The 23,673-nt window shown below is 36.0% G+C and overlaps 1 protein-coding gene across 1 annotated transcript; it reads left to right on the top strand.

The window, feature by feature from the left end:
• The first annotated feature begins 631 nt into the window (after nucleotides 1-631).
• Nucleotides 632-23,242, top strand: LOC134471087 (uncharacterized). Its single transcript, XM_063228999.1, has 8 exons — nucleotides 632-637; nucleotides 1,358-1,451; nucleotides 10,121-10,239; nucleotides 12,724-12,866; nucleotides 15,478-15,675; nucleotides 20,042-20,176; nucleotides 21,193-21,395; nucleotides 21,651-23,242. Exons 1-6 carry the CDS (start codon nucleotides 632-634, stop codon nucleotides 20,091-20,093), a joined length of 612 nt encoding a protein of 203 aa, XP_063085069.1. The 3' UTR covers nucleotides 20,094-20,176; nucleotides 21,193-21,395; nucleotides 21,651-23,242.
• The last annotated feature ends 431 nt before the right edge of the window (nucleotides 23,243-23,673 follow it).

Below are 23,673 nucleotides of genomic sequence, written 5' to 3' on the forward strand. Positions count from 1 at the left end.
ATATTTTAGTATTTAACATAATATTCTTGTCAAGTAAAATGACTTATGTGTGTGTTTAATCTTAACCATTGTAAGCTATATTAAATAGTGGGAACTTTGAGCAACTAAACCCTTAGTATTAGAAAACAGTATGAAATTGTCCAAAATGTGATCTCAGCACATGTTCAAGGAGATAAAAAGATGACTAGACCTGAAATATTTAATTCAGTACTAGTTACACATTTTAAAGCATGCTTATAATTGAAGCTTTTATGGAGTTTTCAGGGGTATAAACACCTGCCTTGAAAATGCAAGATCATGAGTTTGATTCCTGGTACCAAAAGTAAATAAATGAATGAATGAATAAATAAATATATAAATAAATAAAGTAATTTGGAGTTTTTCCCAAGAAGAACCACTAGGATATTTAATAATTTAAAAACCAAGATCAATGAGTAACAACTGAATGACTCAGTGAGATGTCAATTGTTACCAAACCCATGTTTATAGCAGCACAATTCATGATAACTGAATTTTGGAATAAGTCTATGTGTCTGTCACCAGAAAATGGATAAAGAAAATGTGATTTTTACACACAATATCATATAGCTCTGCCATAAAGAAATATAAACCTGAGGCTTTTTATAGGGAAATGGATGTAATTTGAGATCATAATGTCAGTTGCAATAAATTTGACACACAACCTTAAATATTTCATGACTTCTCTTACATAAGAAACCCAAATTATAAATAAAGAGCAAAATAAAAGATAGATAATAGGAAGTAGGGAGACAGAGCTCTCTGAACTGGGAAAGGGATCAAGAGATGAAGAGGGACGGAGAAAGAAAGCTGAAAAAAATTAAGATATTTTTAAGCATGTCCCAACTCTATATAAGGAGCATAAACATTATTTACTGTACTGAAAACATGTAATCACATATAGAGGAATTCCTTGATGTAAACTTACGAGGGCAGACTTTACATTACTGGAGCAAGACTGAAGAATTATGATAATGAAGAGGATTCACATAATGAACATATCTTAATTAGAACTGCTTTAAAATGAAATGAGATGCTTTGTGAAATATTCAATAAGTATTAAGGGATTATTTATTAGAGCTTGTATCAGTAGAATAATAATGTGGGCATATATTTATGTATGTCACTTAGCATCAAACATAAATCAGTTGTAAGCACTAGGAATGCAACACTAATAGAATATAATTTAGGGTAGGCAGAGATGACTTCCATAAGCATATCACTGGATATTTAAAATCCAAGTTGACTGAATACTTGGCATGGATTTACATTGCTTTTACCCAAAAAGTAAATAAGTTGTATATTGCCATATGATATTTTTCTTTTTTCTTATTTAAAGCTTCCATCAGATTCTTGCAAGTACATCACTTGGCACAAGGTAGAACAACACGGCATTCAAGGAAGTCAACTGCGTTGCCCAAGAATACGAGAAGGTAAATAACAAATGTGTATAATCGCTATGTGTGCTCTGAGAAATTTTATTTTATGCATTAAAACACACTATTTTTTTTGTTTGTTTTTTGTTTTGGTGCTGGGGATCAAACTCACAACCTTGCACTTGCCAGGTAGGTGCTTGTGCCCCTGAGCCATATTCCTGGCCTCTAAAGGACATTACTTAAAAGTAGAAAATCTTTTTTCAGTTCCATAGGACTGATATAATAAAATAACCTTCGAAGGTATTCTTAAAACATTATATAAACAATTAATATTTTGTAGTAAATATTGAAAAAATAGAAAAATAAACAGAAATCTGTAAACCAGCTAGTTAAAATAACGAATGTGAATTTTGGTTCCCTTATCATAAAACGCACACACCCCACGACCCATGTACTTCAGTGTCTATAACATGATGTCTGACCTGTTAGAAGGAGCCTACGCTTGTGAAACTTAGAGAGAAAATATGTGAATGAATTAAGGAATACAATACAGGTTAGGAATGAAAGAATAGCCTAAGAGTACAAAATAGAAAAAAAATTATATTGCAAGCTGAAATAGAAACACCAAGTCATCTGTGAAGGTAAACTCATCAGAATAACAGCAAATTACCTCGCACACACTCTAAATACCAGAAGGATATGGACTGATGTATCTCGGGACCTTAAAACAAATAACTCCATCCTAGATTTCTATATCCAAAAAGCTTTCCTCAGAATGAGGGAGAAATAAACACTTTTAGTGAGCGAGCAGGACTTTATGCCCAGTAAGTCAACACTGCATCAGTATGAAAAGGAATCCTGTGGGCTTCCTCGAAATCTACAGGGTAGGAAGCAGCAGAGAAAGAGCCTCTCCAAATTTTGTGGTTCAGAAGAGAAGGAGAGAAGTGGATCCCATGAACACAGGAAGGCTCTGAACTGAGTCTTGCAGCCCGCGGAGACAGGTAATCCAATTCAGCAAAAATAAGAAATAAGAAAACAGGGACAGAGGACCTGCCAGATGAGAGGACCAGTGCGGAAGACAGAGGCCCCGCTGCCAGTCTTTCGGCCACCGGGAGCAATGGCAAGGACGCGATGTAGGCCCCTCCCCGTGCACTGGTGGAGGTCCTGCTGGCCTCGGAGAGCGGCGGCAAAGGAGCGCATAGCCCGCTGCTCGGGCACCAACCGGGGTCCTTCGGGCTCAGGAGGAAGGAAAGCGAAAGCTTCACAACACAAGGGTGTCCACTGTCATCACTCCTACTCAATACAGTTCTGGAAATACTAACCAGAGCAACTAGAGAAGAAATAGAAAGAATAAGGATAAGACAGGAGGAAGTTAAATTATCATTATTTGAAAATATGATACGTTACATAGAAGACTCCAAAAACTTGACCAAAGGACTTCTAGATTTAGTGACAAGTTCAGCAGCATAGCTGGATACAAAGTTAACACTCAAAAATCAGTAGCTGCCTATAAACAGATAACAAACTCACTGAGAGAGAAATTATGTAAAGACCTTTTTAATATAGCATTCAAAAAATGGAATACTTAGTAATAAATCTAAATGAAAGAAGCAAAAGATCTCTACATTGAAAACTACAGTACTTGGAAAAAGGAAATAGAAGAGAGTATTAGAAAATGGGAAGATACCCTTTGTTCTTGGTTGGGTAAGAAAAGCCAATATAGTAAAAAGGACCATACTTCCAAAATTGTTATATAGATTTAATATAATCCAGATCAAAATGTCAACAGCATAACTCACAGAATAGAGAAAATAATCTAAAATTCATTTGGAAACAGAAGAGACCTAGAATAATAAAGGCAATTCTTGACAACAAAGGCAAAGCAGACTTGAAAACTCTGACTTGAAACTGTACTACAAAGCTACTGTGATAAAATAAAATAAAAACAGCATAGTACTGGCAGAAAAACAGACCTGAGGGTCAGTGGGACAACTTAGAAGATGCAGAAGTAACTCCACATATCCTTAGTCATCTTTAACAAACAGATGAGGCAGCTCCATTGGAAGAAAGCTCGCCTGTTTAATCAATAGTTCTGGGAAGACTGGCTTTCCGCATGCCAGTGAGTAAAACTAGACCCCTGTCTTTCATCAGTCACTAAACTAAAATTGAAATGGGTCAAAGATTTAAGCGTTAAAAGAGAACTCTACTGGAAGGTAGAATAGGTACAACTCTTGAAGGCATTGGTATAGACAAAGACTTTATGAATAAAATCCAGATCACAGGAAATATCACAAAGAATCTACAACTAGGATCTCATCTCATTAGAAAGGTTTTGCACAGCAAGAGAAACCACCAGTAGAGTGAAGAGACTACTCACGGGTGTGCGGAAAAAATTTTTGCCAGCTGGTCCTCAGATATAGCACTATTATCTAGAATATATGAAAAAATCAAACTTTAAAGACTCAATCCAAAATGAGCATCTAGAGTGAACACCCACTTCTCAGGTGAAAAATAGAAATAGCACAAAATATGAAGAAATGTTCGACATCAAGAGATGCATTCAAGAGATGCAAATTAAAATAATGCTGAAATCCCGTCTCATTCCAGAAGAAAGGTCGTTATCAAGAAATCATTCAATAACAAATTCTGGCAGGGCTGCAGGGAAAAGAATCCTTCTCCACTGTTGTTCGGAGTGTAGACTGGTCCAGGCACTGTGGAAATCAATGTGGAGATTCCTAGGTCCACTATAGATTCCGTGGACCTAGCTATTTCGCTTCTTTGTATCTTGCCAGAAAAATTGAAAGCAGCTTACTACAGTAGTATATGCACACTCATGTTTAAAGAACACTTTGTAGTAGCTAAATCTTGGAAACAGTCCAAATGCCCATCAATCAGTGAATGGATAAAAAAGATTTGGCTTTTTATACAATGGAGTACTAGTCAATCAGAAAGAATGACAAACTTCGCATATTTCTAGGTAAATGGATGTACATTTGCACCATACTCTTTTTTTTTTCTTTTTGGTGCCAGGGATCAAACTCATGATCTCGCATTTGCCAAGCAGGCACTTATGCTGCTGAGCTAAACCCCCAGCCTACACCATACTCTTTAGTGAAATTAATTGGACACATATGTTTAATAGTGCATTGTTTCTCTGGTGTAGAAATCAAAAGTGATAATAAGGACAAAAATGTATAATAGACAATGTGAAATAGGACTAAAATGAGAAAGGGAACTAGGGAGTAAGGTGGAGGAAGGGAAGGAGAGGAAAGAAATAAAAGAAGAAAAGAAGGAAAAACTGGAAATACACTTTGGTAAATAAGGGGGAAGAAAGGCTGAAGAGAGAGGAGGGAAAAGGAAATAAAAGGCTCAAGATATATTATGTACAGGTACAAATTCCCTGTGATGAATGTGACCATTAAGTACACCTAAATTTACCGATGAATTTAATTTTAAAAATAAACAAAAAGATCTGACACAATAAAGGCTACTTATGGCATAACCGCAACCAACATCCTACTGGATGGAGAAACTTGAGTAACTCTCCTTTCAAATTAGGAATGACAAGGATACCCATTCATCACTCTTCTTTAATTTAGTCCATGAAATTTAGGCTAGAATAGGAAGCAAAATAAATAAAAGGAACAACAATTTGGATGAAGTTCAATAGCCTGTGTTACAAATATGATCCTATACTTAGAAGACTGGTCTCCTCTAAAAAAGTTTTAGTGCTGTCAGACTAATTCAGTGAGGTAGCAAATTATAAAATCTACATGAAAATCAATAATTTCTAAATGAACCCCTTGATAAAGCACCAAAACAATTCTATTCACATTAGCTTTTAAAAATAACTACCAAGGAGATGAAGGACCACTAGATTGAAAGTTACAGAACTCTGAAGAATAATTTGAAGAAGACCCCAGAATATGAAAAGATCTTCCATGTTCATCCATCTGGGGATTTAATATTGTTAAAATGCTCATGTCACTGAAAGTGATCTGTAGTTACAGTGCAGCCCTCACAAAAACGCTGCTCTTCATTGAACTGAGAAAAAGAACCTTAAATTCATATGGAGGCAACAAAGGCCCAGAACAGACAAGAAATCTTCAGCATAAAGAGTAAATCTGAAATATCACAATACCTGAGTTCAATAAATACTACAGAGCAGTAGTAACAAAGAGAACATGGTACTAACACCAAAACAAGTACATATAGCCGAACTACCCCCTACAACATCAGTGGATGAATGAATACAAAGATGTGGTATACATGCACAATAGAGTGCTATTCACCCATAAAGAAAAATGAAATCATGTCATTTCCAGGAAATGAATGTAGCTGGGAATCATTATGTAAAATGAAAAAAAACTCGGAAAGGTAAGTACCATATATTTCTATTATATGTGGAATCTAGAGGAAAGAAGATGATACAAAATACAAGGGATACTGTTAGGGAAAAGAGAGAGAGCATCCTGGAAGGGGAAGGAGAGGTTGAGAATTTCTGGTAAATGCTCAAAATATATAATATACATTTGAATATAGTAAAATGAAATCCGTTACTCAGTAACGGATATTCAATATCCATTGTACTGATATTCAGTAAGAAAAAGAAATTTAATTTACTTACTATTTTTCATGGTTATGGATAACTGTCACTTCAATTGGTGATTTTGGGCTGATTTTCTATTTTAAAAATCCCTAAGTGAAAATCTTAATATATTCATCAATATTCTCTATAGAAACAAAACCAACAGACTGCCTCTATAACAGTGACAACTAGCTCACACAATCATGGAAGAGGTTAAGTCCCACATGTGCTATCACACTATGTCTTCAAAGTTGGTGGTATAATTCAATTTGAGTCTGAAGTCCCAAGATAGGGGAGCTGCTGGTGTAATTTTCAGGATGAGGCCAGAGGCTAGACAACCAGGAGACTACTTATGTCTTGAGTCTGAATGCCAGGACACCCAGAAATCAGATTTCAAGTTCATGCAAGTAAAGCATCTGAGGTATTTGGTATAAAATGCTGGGGCTCCAGAACACATATCTTGAGAAAGTATAGCAGAAAATTCTTTTGCAAGTTATCTGCAGGCTGTCCAAGGAAAATACTAATTTAAGAGAGTCGAGGAAAGGATAGGAAATTTGAATTGAATGCAACAAGAGTGATCAAATAAGTATGCTAGTATATGGGAGTACATACTAAACAAAAAGAAATTGTATTCTGAGTATACACGTAGGGTTGAGGCTAGACCAGTCTATGGCACAAGCGTTATTTGTTTTTCTTTTAAAATCCAAGATGTTAATGTACAAGTTGTTTCTTCTAAACTAAAACCTTAATATTCAGTTTAATTACAGTGTTGGTACTTTGTGATAAGCAATTAGATTTGGGGCTGCAGTTTGGGCACTTGTCTCAAAAAATTTTGCCATCATCAGGCTAGAGAAACTACAAAAACTGGACATGATGAGAATAAATGTGAAAATTAACTGAAATTGGCACGTGTAAAGAGGGTCCACTAATTTCCCCTGTCCCTGATTTATCTGTCAGCAAAACCACTCACACGTAGTGATCATGGTGACCAGTCATGCAGAGGGCATCACTGCTCTGTGGAGAGAAAGGCACATTTCCTTGTATAGATGATTAGCAGTACCCAATTGCACTAAGTGACTAATAATAAAAGGAGCTGAGTGTGATCTACAAGATGGAGGACACTGGAAAAGCCTATTATCTCAAACTATAGTGAAAATAGATGTCCCATTTTCATTGTACTTAATTTGGTTTTAGGTCTGTGTTGTGATACAGAGAACAAGTGCTTTGAAAAGCATTCTGATAAGAATCATCTTCCTTCTAGATTAGATTCTGAAGCACTCATCAAAACTATTTCAGTTGAGCTCAGTTGCCCAAATTGTACACAAAGATGGAGTTTGTAAGAAAAGAAAGGTCATCTTCTGTGTGATAAACAGCAATTTCCCCAAGGTTTGACTGCCAGATTAAAAGCAATTTAGCTTCTCTCAATTAAAAGAAGCAAAAGAGAAAATTGTTGGCAGAATTCCTTTATTAAAGGATATATTGTTTGTTTGAAAAACTTCCAGCAAGTTAATTCAGTGACTGCTGTTATGACTTACAAATCCAGAGAGGGCATAATGAACAAGCTCAGGGCCAAACCCAACAATCCTGGACTGTCAGGTGTTCAAGTTTGTAACCTTAGCTGCTAAGATATATTTTCAATTACCAACTAAGCCTGGGCAAAAATATGAATCCAATTCAATATAATGTCTCACACTGGAAGTGACTTTTGGCTTCTAACATCAAATAAATCTTTGAAAGACAAATAATTAAAACAGCAGAGAATCAATAACAAACAACACAGGGCAGAGTTTAATAACTCTGGTATCTGTAGTACACAGAGAAAAGCTACTGAATTGGGAGTGGAGATGAGTTAAAGACAATACGTAAGTTCCCCTGGCCAACTGGATGATTATTCTAGTTTTCAACTTTATGATTTTTGACTCCAGCCATCTTTATCAATAAAGAATTTTTTTCTATTTGGGGATCTTTTATTTGTGAATTGGTTAACCCTATCACACTGAAGGTCAAAGGATTTCTGGGCCGGGACAGTGCAGTTTATTATGAGAAACATTTTTCAACAGCAGGTAACAACTACCACCTCCTGGTGAGAAACACTAATGTTTGTAACACAATAAGGAAGTATTGAACTGCTTTCTCATTACTTTCTGTAAACCCTTCATAAGTAAACACATTATTTCCTATCACAGTCCAGGCACACAGGCACAAAGGCAAAGCAATGTTCATTCTCGAGCACTGTTGCTGCTGTGTGTGGGTTTTCACCTGTGCAATGAGAAGAGCACGGGGACTAGAGAAACACGGTGGGGAAAATGAATGCAAATGTGTTTGGCACGACACGTATAAGATATGCTGTTGGGAGGCGATCAGAATAACTTACTGCATGCTTGTTTATATGGGCCTGGCTGAGATAGAAGGAAGTGAAGTTTTCCTTGGGTAGCACAGTAAAGACCGGCCTGAGGCAGTGAGCTGTGTGCTGGCTTAGAACCAGCAGAAATCACCGTCTTTGTGAATCCCCCAGTTCAGCCCATGCTGGGTCCTCCCTTCACGCCTTCTCTGTATTTTCACACATGGAAAACTGAAACTGAGAAAATCAGAATTATTTTCCTCTGGGATCGCACAGCTGCCTAATACCCAGTTCTAGACCTAGAAACTGCAGTCTTCTCAAACCATGGCAATTCTGAATAAACCTTACCTGGAGGACAGGTTGGGGTAATAGTGGGAAATGAGTTTGGAAATGGATATTGGGATAAGGTGGAAAGTCTTACTTGTTTCTGCACTGTTATAAGCAGTTGAGTCCTCTGGCAGAAGCTCTTTTAGAAAGGCTGGATGGCACCTTGTGTCGTTTATACTCGAGGAAAGAAGCAAGCAGGGAGGGAGACCCCAAGGAGGGCAGCTGCAGTGCATGCAGAAGGTGTGAGGCTCTAAACACTGGAAAGGAAGGCACAGATTCTCAAAGCCAAGACTGAAAGGATTAGGGGTCAATAGAAAGACAAAGCCAGGATCGACTTCATAACTTCACAACAAGGGATTACATGAAGATTATAATTGCTATACTTATGATTTTGCTCATTTGCCTGGGCTAGATAACTCACGTTGGGTTAAAAATTAATTCTACATGCTGATTATTTCCCCTGCTATTAACAGAAATAACCTTTGTCTCCTTTTACAAGTTCAAGAAAACTTGTCAAATTATGTGTGAACCTCAAAATACAAATCCAGTATTTAAGTTAATCTAATTAAAATGACAAGTAACACACATTTTAACTAGCATATGTTCCCTGTAATGTGGCAGACTGAGGAGTCACTAGGTGAATCTGTTTGCTTGGTTGGTTTTAGGCTGGTTGAAATTGATGAAGAGCCTTTTGCATGCTAGACACATGTTCTACCACTGAACTACACTCCCACCAGACCATCTTGATAAAAATTTAACCCAAAACTAAACCTCAGTCATCTGTAGGAACTTAGACGATTCACAGCATAAATATGAGTAATTTAAATACCCTTATATTTTTTAATAACTTTATTCACGTTGTTCTAAACTTCTTGAAAAAAAACAAAACTAATGAAAAAGAAATGAACATGCGGATCTGATTGGTATTTCCTCTGTCTCGTGTAAATCATCTTGTGATGAGAGAGCCAAGGGAGTCAGCCCATCACCCAAAGTTTCCATAGCACCGGGAGAAGCAAGGAAACTAGGTAGTTTGAACACTTATTACTGTCGTATGAATCTTAGTGTGTCCAAGTCAGAGGCCCATGCCCCGCCTTCCCTAGCCATAGGCTCTGCTTCTACAAATTCAGCCAACGGTGATAGAACTTGCAGATGCAGAGGGCTGAGTGTATTTTGTTTAGAAGAGATGAGTAGGAATTTATCTTTATTAGATTGAATAATTACTTTGAATAAATTAGATTTTTCAAAGGACAGTTTTCAGCCTTAGAAGTTGGAGAATGTGGTGAAGGTGGAGCCTGTCCTGGCCCACGTCTCTACAGCCAGATTAGAACACTCCGTTACGGCTCGCACTATAGGGTGGAATCATGTATTCCCCAAGTGAAGCTTCCAGAGAGGCGGCCAAATTACGAGTGAAGATGCCCGTTCTGTACCCTAATCTTACTTCCAAGGTTTTACCATGTAATTTTTCTCTAGGGTCCTGTGAAGAAGACTTGCTTTGCAAACAGGTGAGGTATACCTTCCCTCCAAAGAGAAGAACCCTTGAAAAAACTAAATGGGAGACATGGTTACAAGAAAACTGGGAAGAATGCACGGTGAGAACTTTAAAACAAACCTTATGCTTCCCACTGAGTTAGCTATGACACTAGTTTTTCTGTGAGACAGTTATCAGTGTGAGTAACAAAGCTTGCCCTATCTTCTCAGCTTTCCCTAAAGCTCACTGTTTGGGCTGCTTCTCTCTCTCTCTGTGTCTCTCTGCCTCTCTGTCTCTGTCTCCTTCTCTGTCTCTTACCTTTCTCTTCATCACAATGTCTTGTACCATTTTATGCAGGTATTGCTGAATTTCTTGGGGAAAAGTTTAAAATAGTTAAGAATGAAATTGTTCCTTTCAATTTTAAAAAAAGTCAAATTTTGAGCAATAACATGTTTGAGTGAGTCTGGGTTATTGCCACTAGGCTTCTCGTTCCCTCTTGGTTAAGTCCTGTTTGGATCCCAAACATTGATGATATAATTGAGAAAGATGAACTTTGGTAGCAATAAAAGAATAATGCAACTTCTTCACAAAAAAAGTGGAGTGATCGAATCATAATTGAAGATTTTAGGAAGTCTCCCTGAAACAAAGTGCGTTTGAAAGCTCCTTTTAGGATCTCTGTGCCCCACAGACTGATCTTGTATATCATAACATTATAAAACTAGGGAGTGGGGAGGAGCCTCAGGAAGGTCTAGTATAGATCCTTTCCTTTTAAAGAGAAAAGGAATTCCATAAAGAAATAATTTGCTCAAGGTTACACAAGTGATTAGAAGAAATATAAAAGTAGAATATCTTGTCCTAGTCCAGTGCTTTCTTTCTTTTTTCTTTCCTTTTCTTACTCAAGACAGGGTCTCACTATGCAGAGCTCACTTTGTACCCCAGGCTGGTCTCAAACTTACAATGATCCTCCTGACTTAACCTTCCCAGTGCTGGGACTACAGGCATGTACCAGCACACCTGGTTTTCCAGTGCTTTCTTAAAAAAAAATGTAATCATATACAATAAATGGATACATATTATTCTTTTAAAATTTATATCAAAATTGATCAGGTTAGCACTTTTTGTTTTGTATTTATTCATTGTGTGTGAAGATGTAGACAGCTATTTAGAAGAAAACAAGAGACATTATGCTGGCGATTGTTGATCTCCTGTTGTCTTGCTTTGAAATCTATCACGTTGTTTTCTTCTGATCTGCTTTGTTCTGTTTTACTCTCTTTAAAATAAAAAATAAATAAAATAAAATTTATATCAGACACCTAATGATATATTCTAAAAATGTGAACAATACACTTAGGTGCTGGACTTCAGTCTCATGGCTCCTCCCCCTGGGAGTCATTTGGTATTTATTAGCATACATTCTTTATAGCTGCATTTTAAAGCGTGGAAAAGCCAGAAAATACCAGTGGAACCTTGCCAAGATAGAAAAGTTAACTGACTTTTCATTAGTTATGCTAAACAAACTCTAAACTATCATAGAAAATTTAACTATAAAATAATGATAAATAAGAAAACTTAGGTGACATTTAGTTACATATGATATACACTTGTGATTTCTTAAATTTTCATTTAAAATGACTTTTCATAGTTTTGGAAATAGAATTTGAAGTATCAAATTTTTACATTGTTGAAAAATATCAAGATCTGAGTCTTTCTAAAAATAGTTATATTTCTTTCCTTAAATAGAAAATTATTTTGCCCTAAAGTCTTTAAAAGAAGATTGTCATTCTATTCATAGTTTCTACTCGTTGCAATTGGTGGTGGATATGGATAAAAATTGACATTTAGGAGTAGTATTTTCAAAAGCAATCTTACTGCTTACAGTGGTTTTAATTTTCTTTAAATCAAATTCACTGACATTAAAAGTAAACCATGTACTGCATTTGAAATTTGCAAACCTGTTTTTAGGTACATATTGCTAAAACAAAATAGTTTTCCTTTCTTTTCTTTTTTTTCGGTACCGGGGATCGAACTCATGACCGCCTGCTTGCAAGGCAGGTGCTTGTGCTGCTGAGCTAAATCCCCAGCCCCAATAGTTTTCATTTTTAAAAAACTTTTAAATAGTTTTCATCTTTCAAATGATTCTACTTACTCTGAAATTTTTATAGATATGAATTCTAAGTATTTCTGAGAAAAGTTAATGATAAGTGATCACTAAAGTAGCAATTCTTAGATAGAAATGTATGTCTTCCACTTGCAATTGCTAGAGACTGTCAGAATAAAGCTGAGGATCCTGTCCTCTTCCCCTTCATTGCCCCTGAAAACCTTTTGTATCAGGAAGTAATCCTGATCCATACCTTTACCCTCCTTTAGGCTGAGAATCCCTGTGAGTATCAGAAAGTAATCTTAATCCAGACCTTTACCCCCTCTTACACTGAGAATCCTGCAACATAACTGCGAGCTCTGGGGTGAATGTATATAATGAACTTCAAAAAAAGAAAGAGATGAAAACTACAGGCTGAAATAATATATATGACTTATTTTAAATTCATAATTACTTTCAATAATTGATAAAAACTAACTTTTAAATTTTTATTTGTTTTGCCTTTAGAATTTGAACCTTTCATTTCAAGATTTGGGGGACACTTATCAAGTTGAAAATTTTAAAAGGATTCTTAGAAGATTAATTCGAGTTGAAATTCTCTGGTTAGTGGACAATTCACTGGTGGATTTAAGTGCCATAAGGTTGCCAAGGTACCTAGTTACTATGTTAAAGTAAAAACTTTGCTATTTGACTATATGCAACATTGTCTATACATATTGTATATCACCTTATGTGGTCAGGTATTGCGAGTGATATGTTTGCCAAAGTGGCTACATGGCAAGACAATATGAAAAAGTTTTATTTAAAATGTCACATCTTAGAAGGATAAAAAACCATTATCTTGCAAATTAATAATTTGATTACTGATTGTTAGAAGACTAATTGTCATAATAAAATTATGAGCAGAAAATTTTGCTATTTTACTTGGGTTATACACTTGAAAATGCAACTCCAGAACAGGTATATTATTAGAGTTGAAAGACAGTAATTTTAGTTAGCTATATTTGGAGAAAACCTATGAGCAAACACTCAACAAGGTAGTTAACAAGACTATTAGTTTCAGGATTCCATTTTAACATAGTGATCAAATTTTTTGATCAAATTAGTAATAAAACTAAAAGTTAAAAAATATAGTACTTGCATTTAGCCAAAAATCTCAAAATGCTACCATTAAAGACAGTTGGCTTTTCTTCTCAGCGCTACGGAAGAACACTCTTTGTAGGGAGCTTCTGTCTGCTTCCATGGAGATATAACTGTTAGCTGATGTGAGCTTTGGAAGGCGTGAATTAGGAGATGACAGAGTGCATCCTAGACAAAATGGGAAGGCAAATTCTAGAGCAAGAAGACGGTATCTCAGATCCGGGGCTGTGACTAGGCTACAGAAATAGAAGAGGAATTCAGTTAGACAGACAGATAATGTGCCAAAATACGCAACCCATGGTTGGGTATCCATGCCTATTGCCTTCCATTTTCAAAGTCCTTTTGAAATTTTACATTACTTATATAGCATGTGAATTTAATTCTGTTCTTTTGAAATAATTAATTTTAAAATATCTAAACAAAACATTTAAACTTTGAGGCCAGGTGTATAAATCCTAGCACTTGAGAAGCTAAGGCAGGAGGACGTTGGGGAGATGGTTTTAGATACATACCGGGTATGTAACAGTTATGCATTGACTAGATTTTTCTAATACATATTGAAATGAATGTACAACAGAAATATTTTAGTGATAGCACTTGTCCATAGCATAATTTAGAAATATTGAACTAGAAGATTGTTTACTTGGAGTATCTGAACTTGACTTGATTCAGATTAATAGACTTTTGAGATCTTTATCATTTTATGTAACAAAAAACAAGGCCATTATAAGACTCAGTTGCAGTGTTCTTTAGATGAATAATCTTGGCTTTTGTTTTCTGTAGAAATAGGACACACAATATAAAGTTATACAGCTGCAATTCAAATGTTACTGCTTCCAACTCAATTTCTCAAGGAAGAAAAGCAGTTGCTATATTTTCATAGTCCCTTCTTTCACCCAGAAAATGTGTGCATAGCCCATTAGGTATGCCAGTGACTAACTCAGCACACCCCACCCCTGGCTTGTCGATGATGGGGTGTTTCTGAGAGACTGAAAGAATAACAGGACATAGTTTTAAAAGTGAATGTATGACTGATAAATAAGAAAAGAACAGATTTCAGAAAAGAGTAGAGAGAAGACAGACCAGGAGAATTTACGTGAGCTATGTTTCTTATTAAAAAATCTTATCATAAAATTTTTCCTAAATATTATGTGTAACCTGGAAAAGAACAGAAGTCAAAGGTGATCAAGGATATGGCAAGGACACTATCAAATGTATATCTGGAGAGAGACTGGAAGGAAACAAGAAAAATGAAAGCAATGCATGTGAAAAGCTGTGGATGAAATCTGGCTTTGGACCAATCCTGCTTTTTTCTGATGCCTCTGTGCTACAGTTATCTTGGGAGTTCACCTCATTTACATTAGCAATTATTATTTACCACATCACTGTGGAATCCAAGTCCCATAAAGAAGTGCCCTATGTTTCTCTGGTGATGTTAAATTACAAGTTATATATAAAGAAATTTTTTCTTACAATATGGTGCCAGTGATAGATTTTGAATTATTTTCTCTATTAATATAGTCTTGTACAATTACAGTTTTAAGGCAAAAATATGGACAAGTATCATCTCTCAGGAAAATGTATTGAATTTAAAATGCCTAACATACTTTCTTCCCCTGCCGGTACTTCTTAGTTTTCCTTTATATAAAAAAGCCTTTTTTTCTGATTTAAAATATTGCATTTTAAATCAGATATAGAACTCAATAAAAACATTTTAAATGTAGAAAAGCAGAAAGAAAAGTGACAACTTCATTACTTAGGTGCAGTGTCCATCCCAAGTTATTTTTATCTTTTGAGTACACTTTTATATTGCCGCAAGTGTATGCAGCTCTCACACTTTCATTCAGGGTGTATCAGGAATCTCACTTGGGCCCTGTACTGTGCTAGATAGTATGTACACTGGAAAAGAAAACTGATTCCTGTGTAACACTGTCTCATTCATGTGCTAATTTTCTCTTAATATTTAATACTATAGTACATTTGTGAGAAACATCCGTGTCCCTGTATTGAGAGCCTGTGTTCTAAGCAACGCACGCTAGTCCTAAGGAAGATGTAGTGGGAAAACCATCCTCTGTAATTTAAATACAAACATGTAACAAGTACTTTGTATTTTGTATTCAGCTGCAGAATTTTAAATATGAACAAAAACTATCTCACATCTTTCAAACAATTGCCAAAGATACCTCAGATACAGCATTTATCCCTGGCTGAAAACCACATTGAGACCCTGGCTGGACTCTCCAATTTGCAGTACACTCCATTAGAATCTCTTATACTCACCAGGAATCCTTGTGAATTTCACCAAAATTATAGAAAAAGGTAAGGTCCCAAACACTTGAAGAATTCTTCAATGAATATTTTTAACCATTTTTGCATTGCCCGCTTCTTGTTTAAATTTACTTAAAATATACATGTTATGTTGAATACTTGATACTTTTTTTTTTTTGAGACAGAGTTTTGCTCTGCAGTTGAAGTTGGCCTTGAACTATTCAATCTCTGTTGTTTGGTTCTGAATGCCTGTAATACTTTCATTCTCTTGAGTTGTTTTATAATATTTTGTTATGTTTGATACTATTGTACATGAAGTTATGCTCAACTATTTCAAAGAAAGAGACATTATGGTAGCTACTGTTATGTAGTTACTGTGGTTACTGTGTTGCTTATATTGCTCTGTTCTGATCTGCTTTGTTATGTTCTCTTTTGTCTTAATCTCTTTAAAATAAAAAAAAAATAAGTTGGCCTTAAACTCACTTTGTACGCCAGGTTGTCTTGAACTCACAGTGATCCTCTTGCCTCCGCCTCCCAAATGCTGATATTATAGGCATGCACCACCAAACCTTACCACTTTGTGCTTCTGATGTCACCTAAAGAACTTTAAAGTAACTTTTCTTCATCTTAATATTTTTATCTTTAATGCAATTTTGTCCCTTGGTTGTCTTTGAATTACTATAAAGACTTCAGGTTTGTATTGTGGTGTGATTTTACATATACAATGACAGGTATTTCATTTTATGCTTTGAAATTCTATGTATTTTTCACATGCACTGGATATTATTTATGTCTTTTAAATTTTTTCTAAGTATAGATTCCTATAAAGTTATACATGATAGTCTTATATATGTTTTACTCTTTGTTTTTTTTTTTTTCATTCCTTCAGTCCACAAAAGTACCATTAGATAAATACAAGACAGTAATTGAATCCGTCTCCTATGTGGTTGAAAGAGCTCAAATACCTGCCAAGAAGATGCTATTTATATTACTTTGTCACTGTAGTGGACATCCCTAATGATAATAATGGAATCTAAACAAGCTTAGATTATGCATCAAGTCAAATGCGTGCTGAATTAGTCAGCATTCCTATTGTGGGGATATAATACTTAACATCCACAACTTCACTAAAGAGAGGTTTAACTTGGCTAACATTTTCACTAAATTCAGCTCCTGGTCAGCAGGCTTCAAAGCAGAAATTTCATAGCCAGAGTGCGCCAGAGCAAAAGTGCTTAATTCATGGCAGCCAGGAAGCAGAGCAAGGAGACAGTGCCATAAAGGAAGGGGCCAGGGACTGTATGTCACCCAAGGTCATGACTCCATAACCCACCCAGACACACCTGGAAGTGTGTTTTAAAATCTACTAGACATTTTAATACAATCAAGTTGACATATTACGGTTAACTTCACAGTCCACCATTTGTCAAATTGATACCCCAACATATCTCCTTAAATCCTACTTAATCTCCAAATAAACACAATAAATAAAAATTTCACCTAATTATCTTGCATATAGCCAAAAATACAATAATCCCTTCCCCCAAAGTTTTAACATTGTTCAAAAGTCCAAGTCAAATTGTCATTTGAGGCAAACTTTTAGCTCTGAACTCTGTAAAAACTTAAATGAAGTTACATAATCCCAAGATACAAGGGCACAGGGTAAACATTTCCCTTCCTACCAGGAGGAATAGGGACATAGAAAAGTGGACCGCAGCAAGACTAAAACATCATGGAGCAAATATCTGGAGCACGTGACGGTGAGATGGCTTCAGCCCACGTGACTTGCCTCTTTGGGCTGGCTCCACTTGTGCCCTGTACTTTCCTCTATAGACACTCCGTGTTCCTGGTATTTTCACCTGTTAGCTTCTCCACTGCACCTCTGCATTCACTCCAGCACCTGCTCATGCACTCTTTGGCCATCAGGTCTTCCTTTGAAATCTAGGTGGATTTCCCTAACCCCACAACTCTTACATTATTCGTGCCAGTAAAACCAGCATCATGTGGGCAATGCCACTGTCAGCTGCCAGGTGGAGCAGTGGTCAGACCCCACTGGACTGTAACTGTAGTGGTTTCTGCACACTTGAATGGCTGAAGACAGTGGAATGAATCACAAGGAAATAGTCCCCTCGGAGGCCTTCTCAAGCAGGCATCCACGGGATTTTCATTCCAAATGAGAGGTTTTACATTTTTGCATTCATGAGGCTACTGTGATTTTTGAGATGCCCTCAAAGCATATATTTTCTTGTCCCTATAGTAAGTACTTAGCTTCTTTTCAATGATACTAATCTCTCCAGTAACCATAACAACTCTGGCCCTAATTTTACACATTCCATTTGAGCCAAAATTTAAGATTTTCAGGCTTTCCTGCTCTGATTGTTGTCCCCAGTTCTCACTATAAATCTGGACAAAAGCTGCCAACCAGTACCCATATCACATCTGAACTTTGGGGTGAACATTTGGTTACCTTGAAATTTCTTCCATCAGATTAATTACTCTGCTGCTCCTCAGCTCAGTGTCTTTAAACTGTTAGGGCACGGCAAAATATAGACAAAATTTTTACCAGGAGGTAACATTCCAGAGGCTCTAGTCCAATTCCCAATAGAATCTTCATTCCCAAATGAAGTCTCTTGAACCTGGATTTTACTGTCTGTATTTTTATCATAATTTTATGATTTTGAGCTCCAACCAGATTTCTCATCAAGCTCTACTTACAGCATTCTAAGGCCTCTCCAGCCCACATTTCCCAAGTTTTCCAAATTCTTCCTGCAAACCAGTTCTAAAAACTTCTGAAACAAATGGTGAGTTTGTCTCAGAAATGACCTCTGTTCTCAGGTACTGCACCAATTTTCTGTACTAGACAGCTGAAACATTTCTGGGTATTTTGTCCCAGCAATAGTTATTTTGGGCTCATGACAGGAGGACTGAGTCCTTGGTCACAGGCTTCAAAGCAGAAATAGGATGGCCAAAGAGCACGGTGGAGCTGAGCTGTTTAGTTCATGTTGTCTGGGAATCAGGACAGGGCAAAGTGCCAGTGAGAAAAAGCCAGGTCCTATGCCTCACATCCAAGGTCATGCCTGCAGGACCCATCCAGACTCACACAGAAATACGCTTTTCTAATCCACTACATATTTTAATTCAATCCAGTTGGCATCAGGAATAATAATCACATACATCGATGTATCTCCAGCTAATTCTTGGCACCATTGTTAGTGTATTTAAAGTAATTAAAAGGACCAAAATAAGCAGTTATTTCTAAACTTCTATTTCCTCCCCAATGGCTTCAGATCTTTTAATCTCAGATGACTGTGTCTTATGAAGAGTTAGATTAGTGCTAGGGTCAGACTATTTCCTATTTCCACTCTTTAATTATAGTTCTTTATCTACATCCAATTTCAATCAAAAGATACAGATTTTAGCATCTTCCTTTCTTACATTGACATTTTACAATGATAGCAGCTATGTTCAGGAGGCTTACATAATATTAACATATTCAATTCTTGATGCACAATGCAAAATTGCTAAAATAAAAACTCGAATCTCTGTTGTTACTACATAAATCTCACTACTGCTATTGTCTCCCCTGTGACTAGTCTGAAAGCTGAATTTCATGTCTGTGATTATAAATCCTCAAAGTATTTTATATAATAGTGAAAATTGGTGGCACAGTAGCTTTAATATTGAATGAATACTTAACCAAAATAATATTTTGAAGTTTAAAAATGTATTTCCTGCAGTCAGAGGAGTCTTAGGTGGACATTTCAACATCATTTATAAGAAAGCACATTCCTAGACACAAGGAAAATTTTAAAAATATTGTATTTCAGTTTTATTCATTTATATGTGAGGTTTTATAAATGATTTTGGTTCCAACTCAGTCCCTCCTTTCAGAGAATACCTTACAACAATGATGTTAAGATGGTCTGAAATCTGATATGCCCTGTGGTCTCGCAATAATTCTGTCTTCAGAATTCAGGATGTGGTATAAAGTTATGTGCAAATGAGGTATATCATATTAATAAGCTTCTCTTCTTTTCCCAGTCCTAACTCCACTGAATCGTATCCAAGGTGGATGCATACTGACTTTTTTAAACTGTGAAGAAGCAGGTTATGTTGACTTAGGTAGTATAGAATTGCTCTAGCAGAATAATGTAGTCATTTTAAAGAGTGAGGGAAGGAGTTAAGTATCCACTCAGGCTGAGTCTCTAGACCACATTCAAGGCACAAATTTGGGTAGGAGAAAAATCCATACTTTGAACACTGTGATATTACTCCTTTTGTTACTGGGCACCAGTGTTGAGCATTTGGACCAGATCTGGAATGATCCTTTATGTCACGTTCAAAATCATGTAAAGTACAGTTTTTCTTGATTGCTGCCATCTAGCATTGTGACTGTTTTTCTTTTCCTCCTTTGTTTCAGATCCTCCATTAAGAAAATAGCACAGTTCAAAAGAGAAAAGACTTACCGATAGGACTGACAGTGTGCCGGTGGGGTAATGGGTGGCCCCATTTCCTGGGACACCCACAGGCAAAGTTTTCTGGCCATTTTCTAAAAGTTAGTGTGATATTAAATCACTATAGCTTGATGTTTTAAAAACAAAAATAAGAGTAAGAGTTCCTGATAGCTATGTATAAATCTGGACACTGAAGTAGGAGAATTTAGATTTTAATCATTGCTTTTCACCTCCAGGCTTTATGATTTTGGGTAAGTTACTTAAAATGGGGTAAAATCAATCTCATAGGGTCGTCTTGAGGATTGAGATAATGTGCAGCAAACATTTAGCTTTTATAAAATCATCCAGGCAATCGAGATTTTTAAGGTATCAGGACCGACCATCATTAGCTGACTCAACATGTTTTCTGAAAAGTTTCAGTCTTTTCCACTCAAAAAATTTGAATGCTAGATTCCTCTGGCCTGATCATCAGAATTCCCAGATCTAGGAAAACTTGAAAGTCAAGACTGCTTTATATCACTGCTGTATATGAAGCATTGTTTAGATGGAGCCACCTGACAGATCTCTTCTTGACTCTGGAAATAGCTAAATTTGAAATATGAGCTTCAAAAGTGCTCTCTGTCAAGACAGAATAACTCAACGTGATATTATTTCTTAACCTTCTTTTATATCTCCAAGCCATCATTAAACAACATTGACTTTCTTCACTTTCCTCTTTTTCTCTTATACAACTTTTAACTTTATAATGTGTACATTTATCAGGATCCTTCTTTTAGGGTTAGTTGACTAAATCCATGCATTGATTTTTTTCTTTACAAAACTTATAAAACCTGAATGTAATTTTCTCACAGAAGCAGATTGTATGCAGCTCTTACTTTTCTGATCAATACACACCATCTGTTGAAAGGCGTCTAATGACACCTGAGAGGATAAACCATGGCAGGGTCATCAGCTCAGTGAACACACATGATACTTTTTATTTTAACCCCACTGCAAGGAATAAAGTGAGAGACATTTATCTTTCTTATAATAATAGGCAAAGACCATTCACTTATAAAGAATAAGTTAAATAAGTTTTTTCTATGTAGTTACTTTACTTTTTATATTTTTCCTCTAGAGTGTTCTCCTGCTTGCCAAACTTAAAGATGCTGGATGGAATCTTGAAGCTACCAGAAGACTGTTCATCACCAAAACCCAATATTTTTTCAAAAATATGTACTATAGCCTAATGCAATGTCTATAAAAAGGAAGCAGTCATCACTACTGCTAAAATATAATAAGTAAAGGAAATGCATGATTAAATATTTCACTTTAGTCAAGGTAAGAAAGTATTTTCTGTAAAGTACTAGACTGCAAGTAAACACTGTGGGTTTCATTGGCCATATGGTCTCTGTCATCAAGATTGGCCTCAGCCACTGTAGCACGAAACACTTCATAGAAGATATGTGTGTAGGTGTGGCTATGTCCCAATAAAATTTTATTTGTAAAACATATGGCAGAGTGCAGGTTGCTAATATCTGCTTTTACTTTTAAGGTAATGTGTCTGATTGTATTACTCTTCACCAATATCCACAGGTCTTCTCTGGAGGAGCTGGACGTGCAGCACTTCCTACTCCTTGAGCTCGACATGCAAAAAAGACTTGCTTTGACCAGTGATATATCGTGAATTTGATTTAGGTCCCTTGTAGTCAGACACTCTGAGAACCTGTTTGTATTTTGTCACATTTTCCTTGTGTCACAGCAGTTGGAAAACTTCCAGAATAAAGATGCTCCACTAGTATTTAGGCTCTGCAGTGACTGCGGAGAGGTGGAAGGCCAGCTATTCTATAGAAGACGTATGAGAGAAATGAGGTCCGTGGCATCACTCTTTGGGATTTCATGTTGTTACATCATAGCCTTGCCTCTCCCAATTGGCACTGTAAGTTTAGAGACTGTACCAAGCCTTATTTAATGATGTGTCCCTCTCCCAAACAGTACAGTAAAATTTCAATATGGTGAATGGATGGAAAAATGACTATTATAGGAAATTGTACATGGTTAGCAGAATTACGAGGCAGAAAACAAATACTAGAGTTCATGTCAAGTTTTTAAAAAACTAGTTAGGGTAACAGTATTGGAAGTAGACATTATGTGGGCATGAAAAATTGGGAAGATATTCCAATCTATAAGTGTCTTGTTTAAGTTAATTTAAATTGGGTTTTCTGGTACTTGCAGGCAAGACATTCTGACAAGAAAAATCATGGGTTTCGTAATAGAGGATCAGAGGTGCTGGGCTGTGCACTTAACTCTGGGAAAGAATGGCTCTGGTCACTAGCAAGGATCTTGATGTATGCATATATATTCCTAAGATCCTGCCTGTGCAGAGGTTAAAATCTCATATTCTATTTGGAATGGGTACAGTTTCTTGGGCAGTGTGGCCAAAGGGGTTGATTTAAGTTGCTGAAGAGCAACTGAATAGAGGAAGGTCTATGAACTGAGTAACATCAGACCAAAAATTTAGTTTTGCCTACTTTGTGTAGTGGTGGGAGCTCCAGCAGTAAATAGTGGAGACATATTCAATAATGGCATTACTAAGTATATCTGCTCACTTGATCTTTGCCGTTTTTGTTATATAGGCTTAAAATTTCCATAAATATAGCTTCATTGCTGACAAAAATCATGCATATTTCTCAATACAGTATTACTACAGTTATGCTAAGGCTACAGTAAAGAATGACTCAGATCTCTAGGCATTTTCTTTCTCACAACAATTGATTTACAGAATATTGGGGATAATAGGGGAAATAGACAATCATAATGAAAATAACTCTGCCATCTTAAAACAATTCCAGTGACAAATGTTTACTTAAAAAAAACTTACACATAGTCTAGCACCTCACCAGCTCTAAAATGAATACTTGTATCTACTTTACAATATTCAGTAACAATTTTCCAGTTCATATTTGAATATATTGAATTGTTAGAATCCTAACCTTTAGGAAATTTTCTTTGCATTGTGTTGATCATTTGCCTTCTGCAATTTCCTTGCAATTTTTCAGATTTATCAAATTATTTAATTAATCCCTTAATGTAGAGAATTTTCCTCAGTTTCAAGGTTCTTGAAAGTACCATGATATTTTGTGTTTTATTACATTGGAAATGTGAACAGTTAAACTATGACTCTGTGAAGTGAGGAAGATAAAAGAAAAGCAGAGAAAACTAAAATAAAACCAAAGCAAAAAAAGAATTTTAGTTTTGCATATCCTTTATTCAACCAAAGTAGAAGACGCCTAAAATGAATCTGCTGCACCAAATTTTAAAAATTGAATTAGCAAATTTATTTTTCAATTCTTTGAGAAGTCATCCACTTTCAATTATTTCTTTCCAGAATAGAACAATTATAACTAATTGCTTGTCATTATACTATCAAACTGTGTTAATGAATGGCCATATTTTTGAAGGTTAATTGCAGTCATGAAGCAAAATTTCTAATTAGTTTTAGTGCTTTGGAGCAGATGCATCAATATTTGTACCATGCAGGTATATATTTGCTATCTGATTTTTCTCTGTCGTAAATGGAAGTATTAAGTGAGTTTTGTTTAAAATGTCTAAAAGATCA

This window comes from Cavia porcellus, unplaced genomic scaffold (genome assembly GCF_034190915.1).
Source record: "Cavia porcellus strain 051 isolate PalLab524CR breed Dunkin Hartley unplaced genomic scaffold, mCavPor4.1 scaffold_17, whole genome shotgun sequence".
NCBI classification, from domain to species: Eukaryota; Metazoa; Chordata; class Mammalia; order Rodentia; family Caviidae; genus Cavia; species Cavia porcellus.